General features: G+C 34.8%; 2 protein-coding genes across 2 annotated transcripts; one reads left to right on the forward strand and one right to left on the reverse strand.

The window, feature by feature from the left end:
- Positions 1-3,755: 3,755 nt before the first annotated feature.
- On the reverse strand, positions 3,756-6,237 carry LOC130654260 (A disintegrin and metalloproteinase with thrombospondin motifs 20-like). Its single transcript, XM_057456810.1, has 7 exons — positions 6,132-6,237; positions 5,688-5,976; positions 5,292-5,476; positions 4,867-5,043; positions 4,620-4,796; positions 4,257-4,533; positions 3,756-4,172 (listed from the first exon to the last, which is right to left on the reverse strand). The coding sequence occupies exons 1-7, from the start codon at positions 6,190-6,192 to the stop codon at positions 3,878-3,880; spliced, it is 1,461 nt and encodes a 486-aa protein (XP_057312793.1). The 5' UTR covers positions 6,193-6,237; the 3' UTR covers positions 3,756-3,877.
- A 2,788-nt stretch (positions 6,238-9,025) lies between these two features.
- On the forward strand, positions 9,026-20,489 carry LOC130654262 (acetyl-coenzyme A synthetase, cytoplasmic-like). The gene is made up of 15 exons (XM_057456812.1): positions 9,026-9,480; positions 14,203-14,294; positions 14,388-14,491; positions 14,577-14,649; positions 15,779-15,960; positions 16,308-16,498; positions 17,032-17,149; positions 17,250-17,383; positions 17,462-17,594; positions 17,950-18,006; positions 18,220-18,306; positions 18,532-18,640; positions 18,925-19,124; positions 19,201-19,246; positions 19,933-20,489. Exons 1-15 carry the CDS (start codon positions 9,083-9,085, stop codon positions 20,130-20,132), a joined length of 2,124 nt encoding a protein of 707 aa, XP_057312795.1. The 5' UTR covers positions 9,026-9,082; the 3' UTR covers positions 20,133-20,489.
- Positions 20,490-20,553: the final 64 nt, after the last annotated feature.

Genomic DNA, 20,553 nt, shown 5'->3' on the forward strand with positions numbered 1-20,553 from the left:
ACCGAACCTTTTTTTCTCAAAAGGTTTATTCACTTACTCGAAGGAGTACTTGACTTCTAAAACACGGGTTGCCATACACTTTATTTGTTGCCGGAATAGAACATACTCTCTTGTTGTTGCAAAAACCTGCAGTTTGATAATAGGAAGACTGGGATCTGCATTTCTGTACTCTACTGTAGTAGAATCTCCATCCACAGTGACGTTTCGAAGTTCGTCCTTACAATGCGAAATGAATCCTTACGACGTAACAGGAGGTACATTTGATTTTTAGAGTTTTGTCTTGACAAAAAACTCTCTTTAGCAAATTATAGTATGGATTTAAATGAAGATATCTGTCTCTACGTACGAAGGGGGAGTTACCAATAGATATAGAATCCATAAGCAATCTCAGTTTCCGATGGGTTGGTGCATACTACAAAGACCTCTTAATTGATGTGGACATTGTCCCAATTATCAATTTTCCAAATTGGTTTTCAAATTTAAGAGATCTTGATAATAAACTAGCCAAGAAATTCGCACAGAATATTGAACAGAGTATAGTGTTTAAAACACTTCCTGCTCGTCTTTATGCAGATTGGAATAAATTATTTCGAATGTCTGATTGTGAAAGAGAAATTATGCAGGGCATACCAGTGGAAGTGAGAAGAGAATACATTATGTTGAAATCACTAACAGATACCTTATATTTTCCACAAGTATATTGCAAATGCTATGATAGTTTGATTGAGCGCTTTCTAACAACGTATGTATTAAAAACATGTTTTCTTCATGTCCTCGAAAAGGCAATCACAGAAGATGAAGACGTCTTTAGAAAGGCCACCGACGTAACACCAAATAATGTATCGATTAGATGGGCTAAAGATACTCTAAACTTTCTACGCAATGCTATAAGGGATTGCAAGCTACCTTCTTTTTTTATCAAAGACGTCAATTTAATGCTCACTGTGAGTAAAGAACTGGTTCCTGATCAATCTCTGCGGTACGACGAATTGTTTTGTTTAAGGAGTCTTGTTAATATAGGAACAACATATTGGAAACGTTAAGTACAAAAAAAATATTCAGGAGCTCTTACAACCTTGACTCCAAAGCGCTCTTTCACCTACGCGCCTGCTAAGCATATGCAATTTACTAACCTTATTATACCCGAACTTTTTTTACTGCTACGGCAAAAATCCCAAACTACTTATAATTAAGTGATAAAACTCACTCCAGGTAAAAAAGTCTTTTAAAGACGTCACAAAGATCGGAAATGACGTTACACATGCGTAAGGTACAGCATTTTCCCCATTTTCCAATATAATTTCTCAAGTGTTATTAATGCTACAACCTTGATTCCTAAGACTCTCTATCAAATAAAGACTTAATATTAAAGATTAATTTTTAATGACCTTATTTGTTTATTTACCTTATTTCAAAAGTGACGTCAAGAAAGTTTACTATCTTAACGATACAGCTATGAAGGTCCGTTTTTCTACAAATATTGACGCTTACGTCATTTAACTTGGTACATATGTAGAATATGACATTTAAAAAAATGTTCGATGTAAGGAAAACAATGTATGTCAAATATATGTCCTTAGTAACCCCTTAGTAACCAACCACCTGGTGACCAACAACACATACTAAATTCTTCTATAACGAATACAACATTTTACTGCAATTTTACATGTTCTTTTCGTCGTCAATTCACACAAAATTTACCCCCCATCCCAAATATGCAATATCCTCCGCAGAGTATAAAAAATTAAAAGTTTGAAAAAAGTCACAAACTTTTGGCACTCAACCACGTTACAAGCAAAATTTATGCCTAGTCAAACAGACAACGGGAATTTATGCTCCCAGGTATAATAGGGTTAAGCGTGTGGGTGTGCAGAGAAGGTGCTCCCTCGGGTGGAGGTCTATTATTCGAATTTCCTTTCCTGATACACACTGTCTCAATAATAATAGATGTTAGTTTCTCTATTTGTCTGTCTGTCTGTTACGGAAACACGAAATGCGATATATGAAGGACGGGAGTGGGTTGATTTTCCCACAGGTTGACGACTAGTTTTTTAATATCTTATATTTAGATAAGACAGACAAACAAATGTTTGGAAAAGATTTGTTGACGATGTATTCGCCATAATCAAAAGATCTCATCTAGATGAGTTCCATGAACACATGAACGGCCTACATCGACAAATCAAATTCACTGTTGAGCTTGAACACAATGGAAGTATCGCTTTCCTGGACACTTTGGCCAAACGCAAGAATGGTTCCATTTCAGTTTCAGCGTGTCGTAAACCAACACACACTGACCAGTACCTTAACTTCGAATCAAGCCATCAGAAATCTTGCAAAGAAAGTGTCATATCTTCATTACTGAATCGTGCCAACAGCGTAGTCAGTGACAAACATGAGAGGAAAATAGAAATTCGACGTGTAAGAAATGCATTAATCGCAAATGGATACAGTCATAAAGTCATCACGCAAGTAGAAAATAAAATGAAGAGAAGGTGCAACGGAGACAACAAGAAAACATCGGAGGAAATCATCGCGTTAGCATTCCTAACCTTCGTACCAGGTACCAGCCAGATCCTTCGTCGAGGTATAAGGCAACACAAGATCAAATGCATTCTTAATTCTAAAGACACCCTAAGAAGCACTTTGTCTAAACCAAAAGACAAATAAACCTGGAAAAAGAAAGCAATGTTGTTTACGAAATCCCGTGTAAGGATTGTGATGCAGTGTATATAGGCGAAACAAAAAGAAAGTTTAAGCAACAAGTACAAGAACATATGCCCGCAGTGAGAAAAGGAGATGTGAAGAAAAACGAAATTGCAAACCACAGCTGGAGCAGAAGTCATCAGTTTAAAAGGGATTAGAAGAAAATCATTGACAGAGAATCCAGAACAACGGACAAGAAGATTAAAGAAACCATCAACAATGTAGAACGTAACAAACACATAAACAGCATCTGGTATCAACTTCCTGAGATTTGGTTACCAGCCCTACAGAAGTAGTTACCTACATCTAGGTCCGAAAATGTCAATTACTATAATTAGCTGTATATATCAGCTCATTTCTGATTGGTTAATTTATATGAATTTCGATCCTCTGCAATTACATAGATACATGCGCAACATCATTTTACTTTGCCCGATGATGGGAGAAGGATCTCCCAAATCTTCGCCTACTAAACTATCATGTTCAAGAAATGATAAACTTTCCAGAGTAATATAAATAATGAACAGACAACCCGAAGTAATATTTTTAATAATATCTATTTTATATTTATTATCCCTTAGCTACTTATAACTATGGATACGATTACGCATATAACCAAACTTTGTTGGAAATTGTGACACTTGAAAATTGATGTAATCACAGCAAAAATTCATAAGTTGTTACTTTGATTTTTCCAATAAATCTTGATCTCATCCTTTTTTGTATTTATTTAGAAAGTATTTGACACATGCTTTTTTTATCAATTTTGCTAGCGCTCGAATATCAGCGGGAATCGTTTTTTTTTTTTCCAAATTAATGTTATTCTGCAAGCTCGTCCCCACGATTGTTTTTCCTAATGACACTCGCTTTTTGATAGTTTTAGCGAAATAGGCGTCACGAAAAAGGTGCTAGGATTGAGCTTGGCTATTCGGAATAATATTAGGTAGCGAAAGCAATAAAGGACGACTTCCCCAGAATTCAAGTCAAGACTATAAAGCTAAACAGTAAGTAAGAAATTCAAGCGACTAAAGAATTAAAGAATACAAAAATTTTGTCTAGATGATATGAAGAAATTCTAGGAGATTTTATTTTTGCAAACAGTGATTACAATTTTACAATTTTAACAAGTTGTATTCGAAACGCAGCTGCGATTCTCCCTCAATTCCACATTTTATGTGCAAGCATACGACACTTCCAAGTACTTCGACGTGGATATGCATGGATTACCAAAAACTTTGTTTGATCCTTTCACAATGCATCGTTTCTTGTTTTCACATAGTGACGTCACAACACGCAATGATGATTTGGCGTGACAGTTTGACTGATGAAAGATTTTGTGACCGCAATATTTTTTTGAAGTGCGACCATAACTTGCACCCTTGATGTGGATTCTCATTTTTCCACAGTCGATTGTCATGGTTTTGTCCTGGCATACCCGTTTGAGTTGAAGAACAATCGTCTTGGGCCTGAAAGTAACACAAGATTTGAGCTGGTAAATTATTGATCTACACAAATAAATAAGCACGTTTCTTGAATATCAATTCACTTACTCGCAAAAGTACTTGACTTCTAAATATTTATGAGTTCCAAAACACGGGTTGCCATACACTTTATTTGTTGCCGGAACAGAACATGTTCTCTTGTTATTACACAAATTTGCAGTTTGAGAAAATGAAAAATGAGATCTGCACCTCCTGCTGTAGTTGGATCTCCATTGGCAATATGCTTTTGAGGTGCGGCCGTACAGTGCATCATAAATTCTGACCATGTAGCCGGGAGGACATTTGATTTGTAAAGTTTCATCTTGGCATACTCTCTTCAGCGAAACTACGAAAAATATTAGAGCATGTAAACAAGGAAAAAATTTGCTGGTAAATAAAACTTCAAGGATAATTGGTACTTTAAGCGCTTACTTGGACAGGTATGTTGATTACAAGCTCGTGTAGATGAATTAGGTCCAAGTCGTGTACAATCTAATCCTCCATATCGAGGAGAAGGATTTGTACACGTTCTTCTACGTGACTGCATTCCCCCTCCACATTTAACAGAGCAAGCGTCATACTTTCCCCATTTGCTGTAACCACCGTTAACTAAAATATTAATATAGAATGGAAATATGGTGGTAAAAAACAGAACAGTGCTAGTAGAATTAATATTTACTTGGACAGGCATATTGATTGCAAGCACGTGTAGATGAAGAAGGACCAAGACGTGTACAATCTAATCCTCCATATCGAGGAGAAGGATTTGTACACGTTCTTTTTAGTGACTGCATTCCACCTCCACATTTAACAGAGCAAACGCCATCTTTTTTCCACTTGCTGTAACCACCGTTGACTAAGTATAAAAAACAGGCGAAAGATAAAGGACAGTGGCAAATGTCTGTATTTACTCATTACCAAGACTTTGTTCTTGTTAGATTAGATAATTATTTGCAGGTTTCTAATCCAACGGTTGCAGCTATCAAATTTTACTCCCTTAAAAATTCTGTTGCTGATAAAGAAACAGATACTACCACAACTGCAATTGGAAAAATGATTTTTACATATCGCACTACCTAGTAATTCAACATAAACTTGACTCACTTGGGCATGGTTTAGAATTGCATGCTTTTGAGAATGTTGCTGGACCAAGCCTTTCGCAGTTCTTTCCTCCAAATTTTGGAGAAGGATTTGTGCATGTCCTAGTAAATGTTTTTGTCCCTCCACCACAGGTGCGAGAACACCTTTGGATATTCCACCTTGTGTATCCTCCATTAACTGGTAAATTTCTGTAAAACAAGATTTTGACGCGATATAATCGGATTTTACTGATGACGTAAATTAATAAGCAGAAAAGAAATCGGATAATTTATATTACAGACGCACATTATTATTTGTGTATTCGTGATAAGGATGAGTGACTTCTTTACTCTATTTATACGACATTTCGCAGTAGTAATTCCAGTTCGCGAAAACTAAAAACTGAAGAAACAAACTAACCTGCAGGAATAATCAACTTCTAAATATTTTCTCGTTCCATAGCAAGGATCACCAAACACCCCGTTAACAGCATTCACGCTACACGATCTCTTGTTCTGGCACCTTAATTTTACTTCATGTAAAGATCTGCTAGAGTGCGAGTTACAACGTCCTTGAAAGATATTCCAGCCGCAATAACTAATTGTGTATCGCCCATACATTGCTCTTTGAATTTGTATCACTTGACCTGACGGACAGATTATGTGCATTGTTGTATGCTCGCACACACGCTTTGTACTCTTTGCAAAACCTGAAAAATAAATGTTTACTTTGTGTCATTTCAACTCAAACTTCCGTACATCATTTGATACAAAAAAACAACAACAATACAATGACGTGAATACAGTTACAGAAAACTGTGTTGAAAATTATTGTTCCAGGTTAAGACAAGAATGAAAGTCTTACCAGAGTTCATGTACATGAATACAATGAAAAGAACCACGAATGACAATCGCATATTTTCCATCTTTCTAGATAACGACTACCGCAAACCTACTACCGCATCCTTTAGTTCATCCCTTTATATAGGATTTCAATGCTGTGTTTTCTAACCCTCTGAATTTAGTGTTTTGTAGGGTGATAGTTACCAGAATGAGCGTCAGTACGGGGATATCTACAAGTAATTTACTTCTAATTGACCGTAATCAGTTCCCCACATTTGAAATCACAAACTGCTCTTTTGCTGGTGAAAAAAAACATGTTTTTTAAAATAATCACATCTCTTTGAAAGGTTAGCAGTTTTTTATGAAGTAAATTCTCTTTTTATTTCCTAATACCTATTTTTTGATATTCTAAATCAGTCCAGGGTAATTTCGTTAGATACTAACTAAATTATAATCTAAATCTACGTATAGTCCGATTTGACCTTTAAGGTGGCTCACCAACAAATATACCTATATCACAGAGGATTGTCTTTTCTAAAGTTACTAGATGATGACATCATACTACGCGACAGTACGACAAAATTAAGTCCAAAATATAGTTGATTGATTGCCATGGTTACCCGTTGCTATGCAAAACAAGAGCAAAATATGACATTTTGCTGCTCGATGCTAAACCGAATAACTGAATAACATGCGCTATTTAAAGCGCCTTTTTGGCTGCGTATGTTTCTCAAGGGTCACGTGTAGTGATTGAGTAAAACGCATTATCGTAAGGCCGACTCGTCTCCCAGACAACTGATGTGGTATTTCTTGGAGAAAAAAAAGGCTAAAACAGGGCGAAATTGGACAAGATAACTGAGAGACAAAACTTCGTATGAAAATCGGTTTCAGTTAAACACTAGGTATTATTAACGCCTGCATCATCAGAGGAAAATATAAAGCATGTGACCTTCGATCTTGAGAATTCTTGCTTCGCGTGGATTCCGAACTTAAACGGCAAAAAAATTGTTGAAAGATTATTTTATAGACATTCTTGACTTGTGGATCAGTGAAAAGTGTACGGCAGCACTATTTCGACTTAAAAAGCACCAAATAAGTCTAAGTCTCCTAACAAGTATACTTCGGAGGGTGCATGGTTATACATTTAATATAACTGTCATATATTGTCTGAAGCAGCCCTAAAGTATCATCCAGCTTTTGCAAAGCATTAAACATCGACGGAGGGGCAAGAAAGCCGTCTAAAAATGCGAAAATTGTTGCTATGAGCGTTGCTATGCACTTATATTTGCGGTTGGTTGGAAAAAGTGTCAGATTGCGCAATAAAAACGGAAATTTGTCATAAGCACTACTTGCCACGGTATTCTAAGATGAATTTGCTGTCATAAAACAGGTAAAAAACAATTCTTAAAATTTAGACATTATTTGGTAGTAAACCAACTTAAAAGATATTCAGGTACCAAACCATTAGTTCGAATAGAAATGTTATTGATAAACCCACTATAAAAAACAATATTTCTTTATTGTAAATTTCGCGACCTTTAAACAAATTTACGATTGCTTATTTCGTGCGTAAAATTATTTAAATGAAATCGTAAAACCCAGTATAATAATTACTCATTAGGAATATATATGTGGAACGTTTTATCTAAATATTAATGTCACCGAAACTTTTATTCTAATAACGGCGCTTGAGAAAAAATTAAATTACCTTATCATCCACAACTTTGCTTGCCGTAAGTGACGAAATTTTGAAGAACTGATGAAAATTATCGTCAACAAAAATTAGCTAACGCTGAAAAAATTATCGACTAACAAATTATATGTGTCAAAATTTTAAATGCTGTATTATCAGAAAAAAAGTTTTAGCATAAACACTCGCATTTTAAAATGAATTTAACACCCAAAAATAGGTACAAAAAATTTAGCAAAATTTGCCGACTTTACTAGTTAGGGAGCCACCGTAATAGACGCCACCCCTAAAGGGGGGTTAATATATCGTTGCCATATGCTAGACACTAGGTTTTAATACACGGATCCGACTAAACACAAGAGTGCTTTTGCTAAAAAGTTTTTAGAGTATAGTTAAACTTTTCACGAACTCAAAAACTATTTTCTGCTTATTTTATTTTATCCTTAGCCTGTGTAAAGTATAGCGATAAAAAAAGTTATACTTTCATATAGATATAAAAATACAGTTAACTCAAACCTACTATTGACTGAGAAAGTATTTCGTTTTAAACGAATGAAGAGAAGCTCCTGCTAAGTTAAATTTTGTCTAAAATGAGATTACAGTGTAAATAAATATAGAATATAGAATATAACATATAACTGAAATTAGCCTCGGGGTGACGAAATATGAGTGGAGTTAACGAATGTTTAAGTTATCCGAGGTTCGAGTTAACCGGGTTTATATTATTCATATATTTCATCTATTCATATATTACTAATGCACATGTAACTTATATAACCGTCTAACGGAAATATGTCTAACTTGTCTAAATAGTAAAAGCATCCAAATCAAATTTATCCAAACGCATATAAACCGGCTAAATTGCGGGAACACAACTAAATGGTCCTAAATTTCAATCACGTAAATTCATCCGAAATAATCTAAACCACGGAAGCGTGTTTAACCATAGTTAATATTGTGTTTTTTCTATTAACTATGGTTCAACTTATCCTAAATAGTTAAAAGTATCCAATCGCGAAAATTCATCCCAAATCATCAAAACCAAACATGTCTAACTTGTCCTACCTGGCGAAAGCATCCCATAATGGAACTTTATCGAAACTTCATCTAATAGTCCTAACATTCATCCAATACGAAAATTCATCTAAAAAGGAAAAAAACCTGGGAACGAGGGTGAAGGACCCACTTTTTGCGTGGATCCGAGGAACGGTCCCCCCACAAAGTGAAGTGAAAGCGGAGCAAGGAGGCCACGCCGCAGTAACCTCCCCCTTCGCAAATTTAAGATGGCGGACGCAAAGACCGAAGCAAATGGAACACATGGTACTGATGATGCTGGAAGTCCGATTAAACGAACACGATCATTCACTGAGGAGCTTGGAACAAACTTAGTTTTCAATGTTAATAAGGAACAATCTAACGATGCTCATGTTAATTCTATGGAGCAGTACAATAAGTTGTACGAAGAATCTGTTAAAACACCTGATGTTTTCTGGACCAAAATAGCTGATGATTTTTATTGGAAAGAAAAATGGCAAGGGGAATTCATGGATTATAATTTTGACATGAATAAGGGTGATGTTTTTGTCAAATTTATGGAAGGTGCAAAGACAAATATCTGTTATAATGTACTGGATCGCATTGCTAATGACAAAAATCTTGGTGACAAAGTTGCATTTTATTGGTAAGAAAGCTGTATAGCAGGGTGCTGCACAAATTGATTTTTCAAATCCTTCCCAACCTCTTGTAGAAAAACATTTTTTAAAATTGCTTGAAAAATAGGCTGTTTCTAGGTAAGGCTGTTCTGCCTGGATAATGAACATTGGCCTGATTAAGTACAACAGCTTTCCCCGGTCAAGAACAGGGCAGAAAATACATAATCAGGGCAACATAATCAGGACAGGCCGGCTTATTACTCAAAAATATTATTTTGCACTTATAAAAGAAACATAATCAGGGCAGGCCAGTTTATATACGACAGTGTAATATTTTTTCTCACTTATTATAGAACGAACATAATCGGGGCAGGCCGACTTATGTATCACAGTCAAATATTATTTGAGACTTATAGGACGAACGTAATTGGTGAAAGCCAGCTTATGTATGACAGTCAAATTTAGTTGAGACTTATAAAACCATTATAATCGGGGCCGACTGCTTTTATATCATTCGTCATGACTTCTGACAAGCGAATAGCCCTGGTGGCAAAGCTGTTGTTGCTCTCAAATGAAAAGAAATTTTGAGGCAAATACTAAATTTTGGGATTCGCAAGTTTAATAACTTTTCACCAAACTTAATTCCTGCAAAAAGAATAATTTAGGCACCGTGAAATTTAGTTCCTTCAAAGTATATTCAGTCTTGGTCATGAATATTTGCACCCGCGTGCGGTGGTACGTACGCCTACACTAATACAGGCGTGTGATCAGTATCGCACCCCTAGCTTATGATTTTGGCGTGCAATTATTACATTCAGGAGAGCGGCAGCGCGGGGTTTTTGAAGTGTAGTAGTTGGCAAAAAAATTGCCAACGTAATTTTGTTGTGAAATTTAAATGAATGGTGTTATTATGAAGAACGTAAGGTATAGAGAACATTAAAGTCGGCCCCTTTCCTTCATGCTGACACTCTTATGCTGGACTGGTGACTCGAACAAAAGACGGAGGACCATTTGGAACCATGCCACAAGTCAGTCCGACCCTCATCGTCACAGAGAATACTGCGAGAAGAGTGTGCACCCATGCAAGTTAAATATAACCAGAACACGGGAGAGCTTAGGTGTCTTGTACATTATACAGCTTTCAGACGAATGTTCTCGTAATGTAATAATACCAAAGAAAAAACATGTTCAATAAAGTTTAAAAATCTTTTTAAAAGGGGAAAGAGAAATCAAATATGTTTAGTAATAATAATCGAAAAAAAATGTATATCATATTAAAAAGAAGTCCAGAAGTTCTGTCTCCCACATGACACAGCAGGCAATAAGTCAGCCCTGCCCTCAATTTTGTGAGAAGAGATGTTCTGTGAAGACTCTAACAATTGAGTCTCCTGTACAGTTTTGCATTGCATTGAACTGTGCCTGTGACAAGCATTTTCGGAGCATGTCACTGGATACTTCTACGATGTTCAACTTAATGATGCCCTGACCTTCAATTCGTTAATAACACTTGTACAACTTACTTCCTAATCAGTTTATCTTAAAACATAGAGAGCTAGTTGGGAACTATTTACTTAAGAAGTACACCATCGGGAAGGTAGGTTGATAGGACTTGTACTTCATTTCCATTTGTCATCGTCTTAAGGAGAGCAATTCAAGGTTAATGACGAAATTTTTTGCCAGCTGAAAAACAAAAAAAATATTGTCGACGCAATACAGATGAAAAACATTTGAAATGTATCTCACGTCAGCAATTTTAATAAAGGTGGGTATTTAATAGAAGTACATTTTAGAGATACATTTTAACACGAAAGAACAATTATGTATTGGGTAAAGTTTGGGTAAGGGATTACTCTAAAATAGCTCAGTTCTGCTTGGCGTGTGTACGAATTAGAACAAGGGGTGTGATAAAGAGCACGCCCGAATTTCACATGGCTTGTGCGAAGGCGTGCGCGTGCGATCGCACGCCATTCATGACCAAGACTGTATATTATGCTGAAATGTATTTACTACAAGAGTAGTTTATACTAAGAATTACATCAACTAGTTTTTAGGGGTGTTCTATCTTCCAGAGAATGTTTAATTTACAAAAGTTAGAAGAAAATGCCAATCACAGCCTGCCTGGCCAGCCATTATATCAGCATTCATAATCCGATCACCACAACATAACCAGTGCAAAAAAACATAATCAGACCATGTGTACATAATCCGGCTGTCCTGCTTGTAAACAGGCCGTTTTCACAATGTGGGCAGAACAACGCCACCATCAAAAATATTTTAGTTCGGGTCCTGAAGACCCTGCAAAAATGAGTCAGTCAGGCGTATTTTTCCCCTGGATTTTCAGATCAAAGCAAGTAAATTCTTCCCAGGGCCAGAAACAATATAGCGCCACTCAACATTGTTTGCAGACCCTTTTTGGCTGCCCTGTAAACTGTCAGTAGCCACAGGGGTAAAGGAATTAATGTTTTACGGGAATTAATTTTTGCGATTTTTTTTTCAATTTTGCAAAAATTAGTTATCGCAAAAAAACTTTTTAAAAAATTTTTCGGGGTTTATTCCAACTTACCGACTCGGCTTTTTATTACCAAAAGTGAGTCAGTTGGAGGACCCGACCATAACATATTTTGATGGCGGCCTAATCAGTCAGAGAAAATTTAAATACGCTGTGCGCTGTGTCATAGTAGTATAAATAAACTACACCTCCTAATTATTAAGTGTCATTGACATCCTTCTTAAGCAGCAAATTGCTTATTTAAACTGTTAAAACAAAGTATTAGTGCGGGGAAGCATTACAAGCATTTTTTTGGATGAAAACGCCCACAATTTATTGATGTTTGTTTCAAAAGTTTTTAAGATATATAATCAGGATGCTTTAAGCATTGTACAATTTTGAAACACATGGTTATTAAAATCTTCCACAATCAAAAAATCAGAAGAACATTCTTGTTTTGGGTTAAAGGGATTCCTACAGTACAAATATTGTATGATGAAGAGGATGAAAAGTTGTTACTCAAGTTATTCTAGATTTAATATTTAAAATCTGAGAACTAATGATGTTAAAAGTACTTTTCTAAAAAATGAAGATGTTACATTTCTACCTCTAATTAAAGATAGGATCACTTTTAAGCTACAAAACTTCACATATGTCAAGTACTATAAGTATGTGTAACAGATGCTATTATGCATTGAGCATGGACTTGTGCAAGAACTTGTGCAAGTTCTGATTTTTTTAAAATGATTAAAAAAAATAAACGTTTGCTATAGCAAATAAACAATAGGTTGCGATCAAGTTTTGAATGTTAACTGATCAATGACTTTAAATTTTTGTTTTCATTGTTGTTTTCATTATAATTGAGCCAATAGAATATCGAATTGATGAAAATAAAAAATTAAAGTGTGTTGTGAATAGTTTTGTGGCATGCATGAAAGTCATTTCGTTGAAGATGGAGGCAATAAATAAAAAAAGAAAGTTGATAGTCGGACAGATAATATGATTGAACATTGCAGAGTGGCAACTACACGAATGCCTTTTTAACTCAAACTACACAGAGTATCATCATGCGAGAAGAAGGAAAATAGCACTGGAGTTGATTTCAAACGAATTGGTAATGCCAGTCAAAGACATACAAAAGAAAATGGTCAGTTTGAGTTAGTATTGCGGTCAAATATAGTCTGAGGCTCAAAGAAAAGTGGAGCAGGTACGAATGAGGTTTTCACTCCCCAATGGCCTTTTCATGAGGAGAAGGATTTATCTGATTATATTACTCCTTGTGCCACAAAATCCAACATTAATGTGGACGAAGATCCGAATGGTGATGGTGAAACTCCTACACTGGCGTTCAACCATAAACTAAAAAAGTCATCTAGTGTCAAAAAAGATCAAGATGTATCTGTTGCAGACAGAGTTATGTTAAAAGCGTTAGAGCGATTAGATGAGCCTCTTCAGACGTCTTCCACAGTTGCAAACCTAAACCTGAGTCCTAATGAAAGCGAAATCCAAGAACAATCGTTTGGTAGAATGATTTAGGATGAATTTGCTTGATATAGAAAATATGTACACTCAAGAAAAGTGTAAACTTCCAATATTGCCATTGCAAGCCCCTTTCGTTTATCTATCTAATAACCATGGTTGCACCCAAAAGCTTTTTCGTTGCGTTTTTTTTTTGCACTGACTTGTCTTTACTTTTACTGCCAGCGATAACGTCAGAATTAAAACAACTTCTTGTTTGCAAATCATTTTTAAAATGAGCACGCAAAAACTCACATTTGTTTTTTATTTATAGAAATCAACAAAACTTGTGCAAGTATAAAAACTTGCACAACTGCTTGTACAAGTACTTGCAGAAGTACTTGTATGTTATTTCCTATTGCAAACTTTGCTACGTGTAACAGACCCTTAAGAACAAGATAAGATTTTTAAAAAATTCCAAAAAACATGATAAACAACTTTTTATCCTCTTTAACATAAAACAATATTTGTAATCCAGAAATCCTTTAACTTTCTAAGAGTCCAACCAAATGCTTAGTTTTCTTATATAAATGTTTTTTTACAAATACATACAGGTAAACTTTCTTGACCTCCTTAAAAACATTTTCTCCTGTTTACAAATAGGGTGAAGGATGTGTTTTAACTTGAGATTGTGTATAAAACCAGGATAAAACGTTTTCATGTACATCCAGATAAGTTAAACAATGGGAATCTGCTAATTCATCTGAACTTAACAAATTCATATCAGTCCATATTAATCTCATAGGGAAGGTAATGAACCTGAGAACAAAATGAATATTACTTATTCTCAATTGCTGACCAAAGTATGCAAATTCTCCAATGTACTCAAATCAAAAGGTAAAAATATTTATTCTGCAGTAGAAAATGGTTAAGAAACTTTCATTGCTAATTGAAGTAATTATTCTATATTGTAAATTCTAAATTCTTTAGGCGTGAAAAAAGGTGACAGAATTGCCATATATATGCCAATGATTATTGAATTAGTTATTGCCATGCTGGCTTGTGCAAGAATCGGTGCAATTCATTCAATCATTGTAAGCTAAACATTTAGTCTTTATTTATCCTGGGACTGTATAACCTTTAGGACAGTGTTAATCAGAATCTACATTTTTCGTTTAGTTTGCAGGTTTTTCAGCTGATTCTTTGGCAGATAGAATGTTGGATGGAAAGTGCTCTATGCTTATTACTGCAGGTATCTAAAATTAAGTTACTTCACGTATGGATATAATGTAGGCAAAAAAAAGTTTGTGTGTATGATAAAATACTGTATGAAGAACTTTGATGACTGAACATGCTTTTTTCTACATCTTAAAAAGATTTAGTCATTCCCTCTTGGTATCTTATACACAATGTAAATGGAATAAAAATATATAGGAAAATACGATAAATGGAATAAAAATTTTAATATTGCTTTGTTAACAAACTGACATCTGAATGCTCAAAAAAATAGAACTTCGGGCAAAAATATTATTTCCTTAAAGGGATCCAAATGTATAAAACGATTTTGGACTTATAGATCTTAAAAAGTTGGTTAACAAGTTGTTGTTTTTTTTAATTTTAAAAAAAACTCTTTTTATTCTTGAGATATTCACTTTTAAACAATTTCAGATTTAATTATGCTGCATAAATTATGATGTCATATTTAAGTAAAAGCAAATTTTAACATTTTCTGTCATCAGTAATTTTGAATCTGTTAAGGAATATGCATTCAAACTATATCAATGCATATATATTATAAAGGTGCATTGATAAACTTTTTTGACAAAATGACACTTGTTTGCTCGTCCCAGGCCTCTTAATTTTTGCTGACGACCCAATAACTCAGAATCTGCCACTTGGTTTGCAATTAAATTTTCTGGTGAGCTTGTATAGGCCCAACATGTTTACTCACAAAATTTGATTGCAAACCAACATGCAGATCCCAAGTTATGGGGTCGTCAGCAAAAAATTAGGAGACCTGGGCCATACATATATGTTAATTAATTCACCTTTATAATATCTATGCATTGATAAAGTTTGAATACATATACCTTAACAGGTTTAAAATTACTGAAGAAAGAAAATATGAAAATTTGCGATTACTTAAATATGACATCATAATTTATGCAGCATAATTAAATCTGAAATTCTTTGAATGTGAATACCTCGAGAACGAAAAAAGCTTTTTAAAAAATTTAAAACGACTGCTAACAAACTTTTTAAGCTCTATAATATAAGCCCAACATCATTTTATACTTCGGTTCCCTTTAAGGTTTGTGGTTTAGCCAATAAAAAACAATTTGTATATGTGTTTGCCTATATTTTTGTCATCTATATTTTAGATGGAAGTTGTAGAGGTCCTAAAGTTATTGATTTAAAAACTGTTGCTGATAACGCATTGGCAGAATGTAGAGAAAAAGGACTGGATATTAAAATAAGCATTGTAGTTAAAAATGTGACTAAAGATACAGATGAAAAAGTTGATGGAAGATCTCCAACGACAAAAAGGCAGAAATTATTAAATGTAGGCATTGGTTTTGTTAGCAAATATATACTATTAAAGTTAAACCGTTTAAAATATCTTGCTTTTGGTTCCTTGTTTTTGCCTAAGGGAAGCTGTATGTAACCAAAATACATTTTACATTGTCTTGTTTATGAGCGTTGAACAGGTTAGTTTTAATATCTTTTAGTAAGAACCAGTTTAAGTGTTGGATCAAGTCTTCTTGTAGGGCATGGGCACAAATCAAGGCCTTCCCAATGTTTTAATTGAGCAAGATTTTGTAAATTGAAATTTTGAACATCCGTAATGTTACATAAATAAGGCACTGCAGATATATGCATATGCTAGTATTTTTCTTGATTCGTATATAGGTGCCGTGGAACAATGATGTTGATATGTGGTGGCATGATGTCATGAAGGATGCTAAAGTGGAGTGTGAGTGTGAGTGGATGGATGCAGAAGACCCACTGTTTATACTCTACACTAGTGGCTCCACTGGCAAGCCAAAAGGTGTTTTGCACACAACTGGAGGATATATGTTATACGCTGCTACCACTTTCAAGTGAGATTTGCTTTTACATTTTTGCAGTGACTATAAAAATAGCATGGTACTCGCTAATCATTTTTTTAAAAACTCTGCAGTATCAATTAAGAGATATGCGTATCTTACGTGGCTAGCTTCGCAATTACCTTGTCTATTATTTCCAGAAGGGGCCATGGCTTTAATGGGGAGTCCTACAGTATTTAATGCTCATTTTGAGGTAAACAGAACCAATTAAAATCAGCGCTCTACCAGACAAAAGAAATGGCAAACTCCTTGCAACATCCAACAGCCCACATTAGTGTGCCAGCCATCTCCCTGATTTCCTTTACATTGCTTGGGTTAACCCAGGGCTATGAAAACATTTACTCGCACATATTGAATCGATACTAAGGGGAATCAAACTCCAGTCTTGCACGCAAAGTTTAAGAGTTATAACCACGAAGCAATGGCACCAAACAACATTTGTTGCTTCAAACTTAATATTTTGTGATCCAAATAAAATGGATAAGTATTCTTTTGTGAGTATATATGAATATGGATGTTGTTTTTAGATACACATTTGATTATCATGATGATGATGTCTATTGGTGTACAGCAGATATTGGTTGGATCACTGGACATTCTTATATAGTATATGGACCAATGGCAAATGGGGCTACTGGAGTGATGGTAACTATGTTTGGTAACTTGATGACAAAAACTGTTTTTTTAACAGATTATCCCAAATGCTTTGCTTTTTATTATTTTTATGTTTTATATTTTGTATTAGTTTGAAGGTACGCCCGTGTACCCTGATGCTGGCAGATTGTGGGAAGTTTGTGAAAAATACAAAGTTACTAAATTTTATACTGCGCCAACAGCTATCAGAATGTTGATGAAATTTGGTACTGAGATTGTTAAAAAGTAATTTTTAAACTTTTATAATTTAAATATCCTGCTTTTTCTTTTCTCGTTCTATGATGCAAATTTCATTTTGGTCAGGTATGATCGATCCAGCCTAAAAGTGTTGGGTACAGTTGGGGAGCCGATTAATCCTGAAGCCTGGTTATGGTACTACAAGGTTGTTGGTGAGGAGAGATGTGTAATTGTTGATACTTTCTGGCAAACTGAGACTGTAAGTACATTTATAAAGAATGGAATCCAAATGCTTCCTATCTTGCAATTTTTTACTTAGTTGAAACCTCAGACAAAAATATAAATTTTTTGTAATGTAAGTACAAACAGTAAAAATCATTTATAGGATTAATTTCTTTGTGCGTACCAAATGTTATCTGTGTATGTTGTTTCAGAAGTTTGATCTTGTCTTGTTTGTCTTGATAAATGTTCATTATAACAGTAGGAGAAATGTCTGAAATTCTCTCAGATTGCAGGAATTGTCCCGTTGCAGTGTGATTGTGTATAAAATACAACGTTGCATGGAGACTAACGTTAAGAATTGAAATCATCTTTTAACTATTGATTTGTTGTAGGGCGGTCATATGATTACTGGAATGCCCGGAGCGACTCCAATGAAACCAGGTTCTGCTGTAAGTTTGATATATATTTGCTTAGTTGTTGCGATAGGCCACTCGTCATGCATACACAAAACTCATAAAACATACATAAAATCGTAAAACTTTCATATACTAAAAGATAAAAGACGTAATTTTACTGGAAAAATGGTATTAAAAAAGAAACAACCAGGAATGTGGTTTTTGATTGCCGTTGGCAAGTGTTATTGTTGAATTTACTTTTTCTAGAGTTTACCTTTCTTTGGAGCAGTACCAGCTATTGTTGATGAAGATGGTAAAGAATTGACTAATGTTGAAGTTGACCAAGGCTTCTTAGTTAGTACTGCATAGTGTTTACTGTATAGCACTACATATACATACTGTATAGATTTTTTTTGGTTTCAATGTTTTGTTGCTGTTGTGCTTGTTCTGTATGATGATTGATTTGTCATGTTATGGAGTGAAATATTTTGTAATTTAGAGTCTTAAATCTTTTTCTATATTGTTATGGAATTGTGTTATTTTATGTATGTGGTAACGTGGTGTGAATCTATTTTAAAGGTTTTCAAGCAACCTTGGCCGGGAATGATGCGAACACTGTACAACAATCACACAAGATTTCAAAGCAGTTATTTCGAACGATTTAAAGGATATTACTGTGCTGGCGATGGTAAGGAATACTTTTGTAGTACATCATTTGTTCTGAGCAATAAGTAACAAGGGAGGAAAATTATCAGTGTGATTTAACAAAAGAATAGAAAAAGATGAGTATTTTCATTTTATAAGAATTGTGTCGGAGAATTAGTTTCAAACTTGCACATAGTTTACGGCGATGCATCCGCGACGATTATTTGTGAAGGCGTCATTTGTGATCCAATTATTGCGTGTTCTTGTTTTTCATGCTTTAAAATACTGTTTTTACTTGTTGTGTTAACGAAGACTGACTTTATATAGGGTGCTACCGCGATGCTGACGGTTTCTATTGGATCACAGGCCGTATTGACGACTTGATGAATGTTTCGGGACATCTTTTGAGTACTGCTCAAATTGAAAGTGCCCTGATCGAGCACTCCTCCGTTGCTGAAACTGCTGTAGTTGGGTATCCTCATCCTGTGAAAGGCAATGGAGTGTACTGTTTCGTAACTTTAAAGAATGTAAGTAGCATTAATATTTGGTTTATTGTTTCGATTAATGATACCAATTTAATTTGATTTTCTTTTACCTTTCAAGGGCGTCCGTTTTTGTGACGCGCTGGTTGGTGAATTACGAACTAAAGGTAGGGAGGATGTAATATTTTGAGTAATGTTTTTTAAACTGTAATTACATTTTTTATACTGTACGCCGCGGGTAACCATTTTTCGAATAGCATTTTGTGTTCAAAATTATTTACATGAGTTGCATCTCTATTTTATTTCAAACTACTCTCCCCTAATTAGTACTTAGCCCCCTTTTTTTTCTGTCACTGCAATTAATCTGCACTGAGTACTGAAGAACTTGTTCTTTGAAAGAAAGTGATTTGAATTTGTTATGCAGTTCTGTTGCGTTGTTTGAAAACATGTGGTTTGTTTTTAATTTGTTTTCTTTAATTTTTCTGGAAACAGTTTGAGAAAAAGGGTATGCCTCCTAAACTCTTGCAATGACTTTAAAATTGTCCATCATTTTTTTGTAATCTTTGAGGAATGTCGATTGGTTAGGGGCCAAACATGATATAAAAATTTACTGGTGTTGGAGTATTACAATTACTAATTGTAATACTCCAACACCAGTACTCCAACACCTACTTTTTCCATTACTCTTCCTTACCTAATTTAGGTAAGGAAGAGTAATGGAAAAAGTAGGATGCTTAATTCAGTGGATGCTCCAAAGTGTTTTTTGGCGGGTTTTATGTGAAAATGTGGTATGTCTGTTGATTCCTTTAAAGTACGCCCATATTTGTTTATATCATTTATATCAATACTTTAGTTCGCAACCGTATTGGACCAATTGCTAATCCGGATATTATCCAGAATGCACCCGGGTTGCCAAAAACTAGGTCTGGGAAAATTATGCGTCGAATTCTTCGAAAGATAGCGTCCGATGATCGAAATATTGGTGATACTACCACCTTGGCCGATCCGAATGTAGTGGACGAGTTGTTCAAAAATAAGCCTGAGCTCTCCTAAAATTAGGTGTGCTTGAAAACTTTTATTTCATTAGTGTCAAGACGGAATTAAAAGGCTAGAAATTTGCACTTTTTTAAACTCCTCACCAATTTTTGTTATTACCTAAACAACCTGACATTTATATTTGTAAAAATGATATTTTGGAATTCCGACAATAATTAAATAATTCTTAGCACTTTTTCATATATGGGTTTCTAGAAACGCTTTTTTTCATTTTTTGTAATTTATCCCATATTTTGTTTTGGGATAATGACTTGGAATTGTAATTTATTAATAATGCGACATGATGACGTACTAAATGTCTGAAGTGTTTTCCTTTGAATATTCTCGACGATAATATAAAAAGATACAAGAAAACTTTTGTTGCTCTCATTTAGTATGTGCTGTTTCACTCTGATGCTTTTTTGTGTCAAGTACTCCG

Source organism: Hydractinia symbiolongicarpus, chromosome 8 (assembly GCF_029227915.1).
Source record: "Hydractinia symbiolongicarpus strain clone_291-10 chromosome 8, HSymV2.1, whole genome shotgun sequence".
In the NCBI taxonomy this organism is placed as follows: Eukaryota; Metazoa; Cnidaria; class Hydrozoa; order Anthoathecata; family Hydractiniidae; genus Hydractinia; species Hydractinia symbiolongicarpus.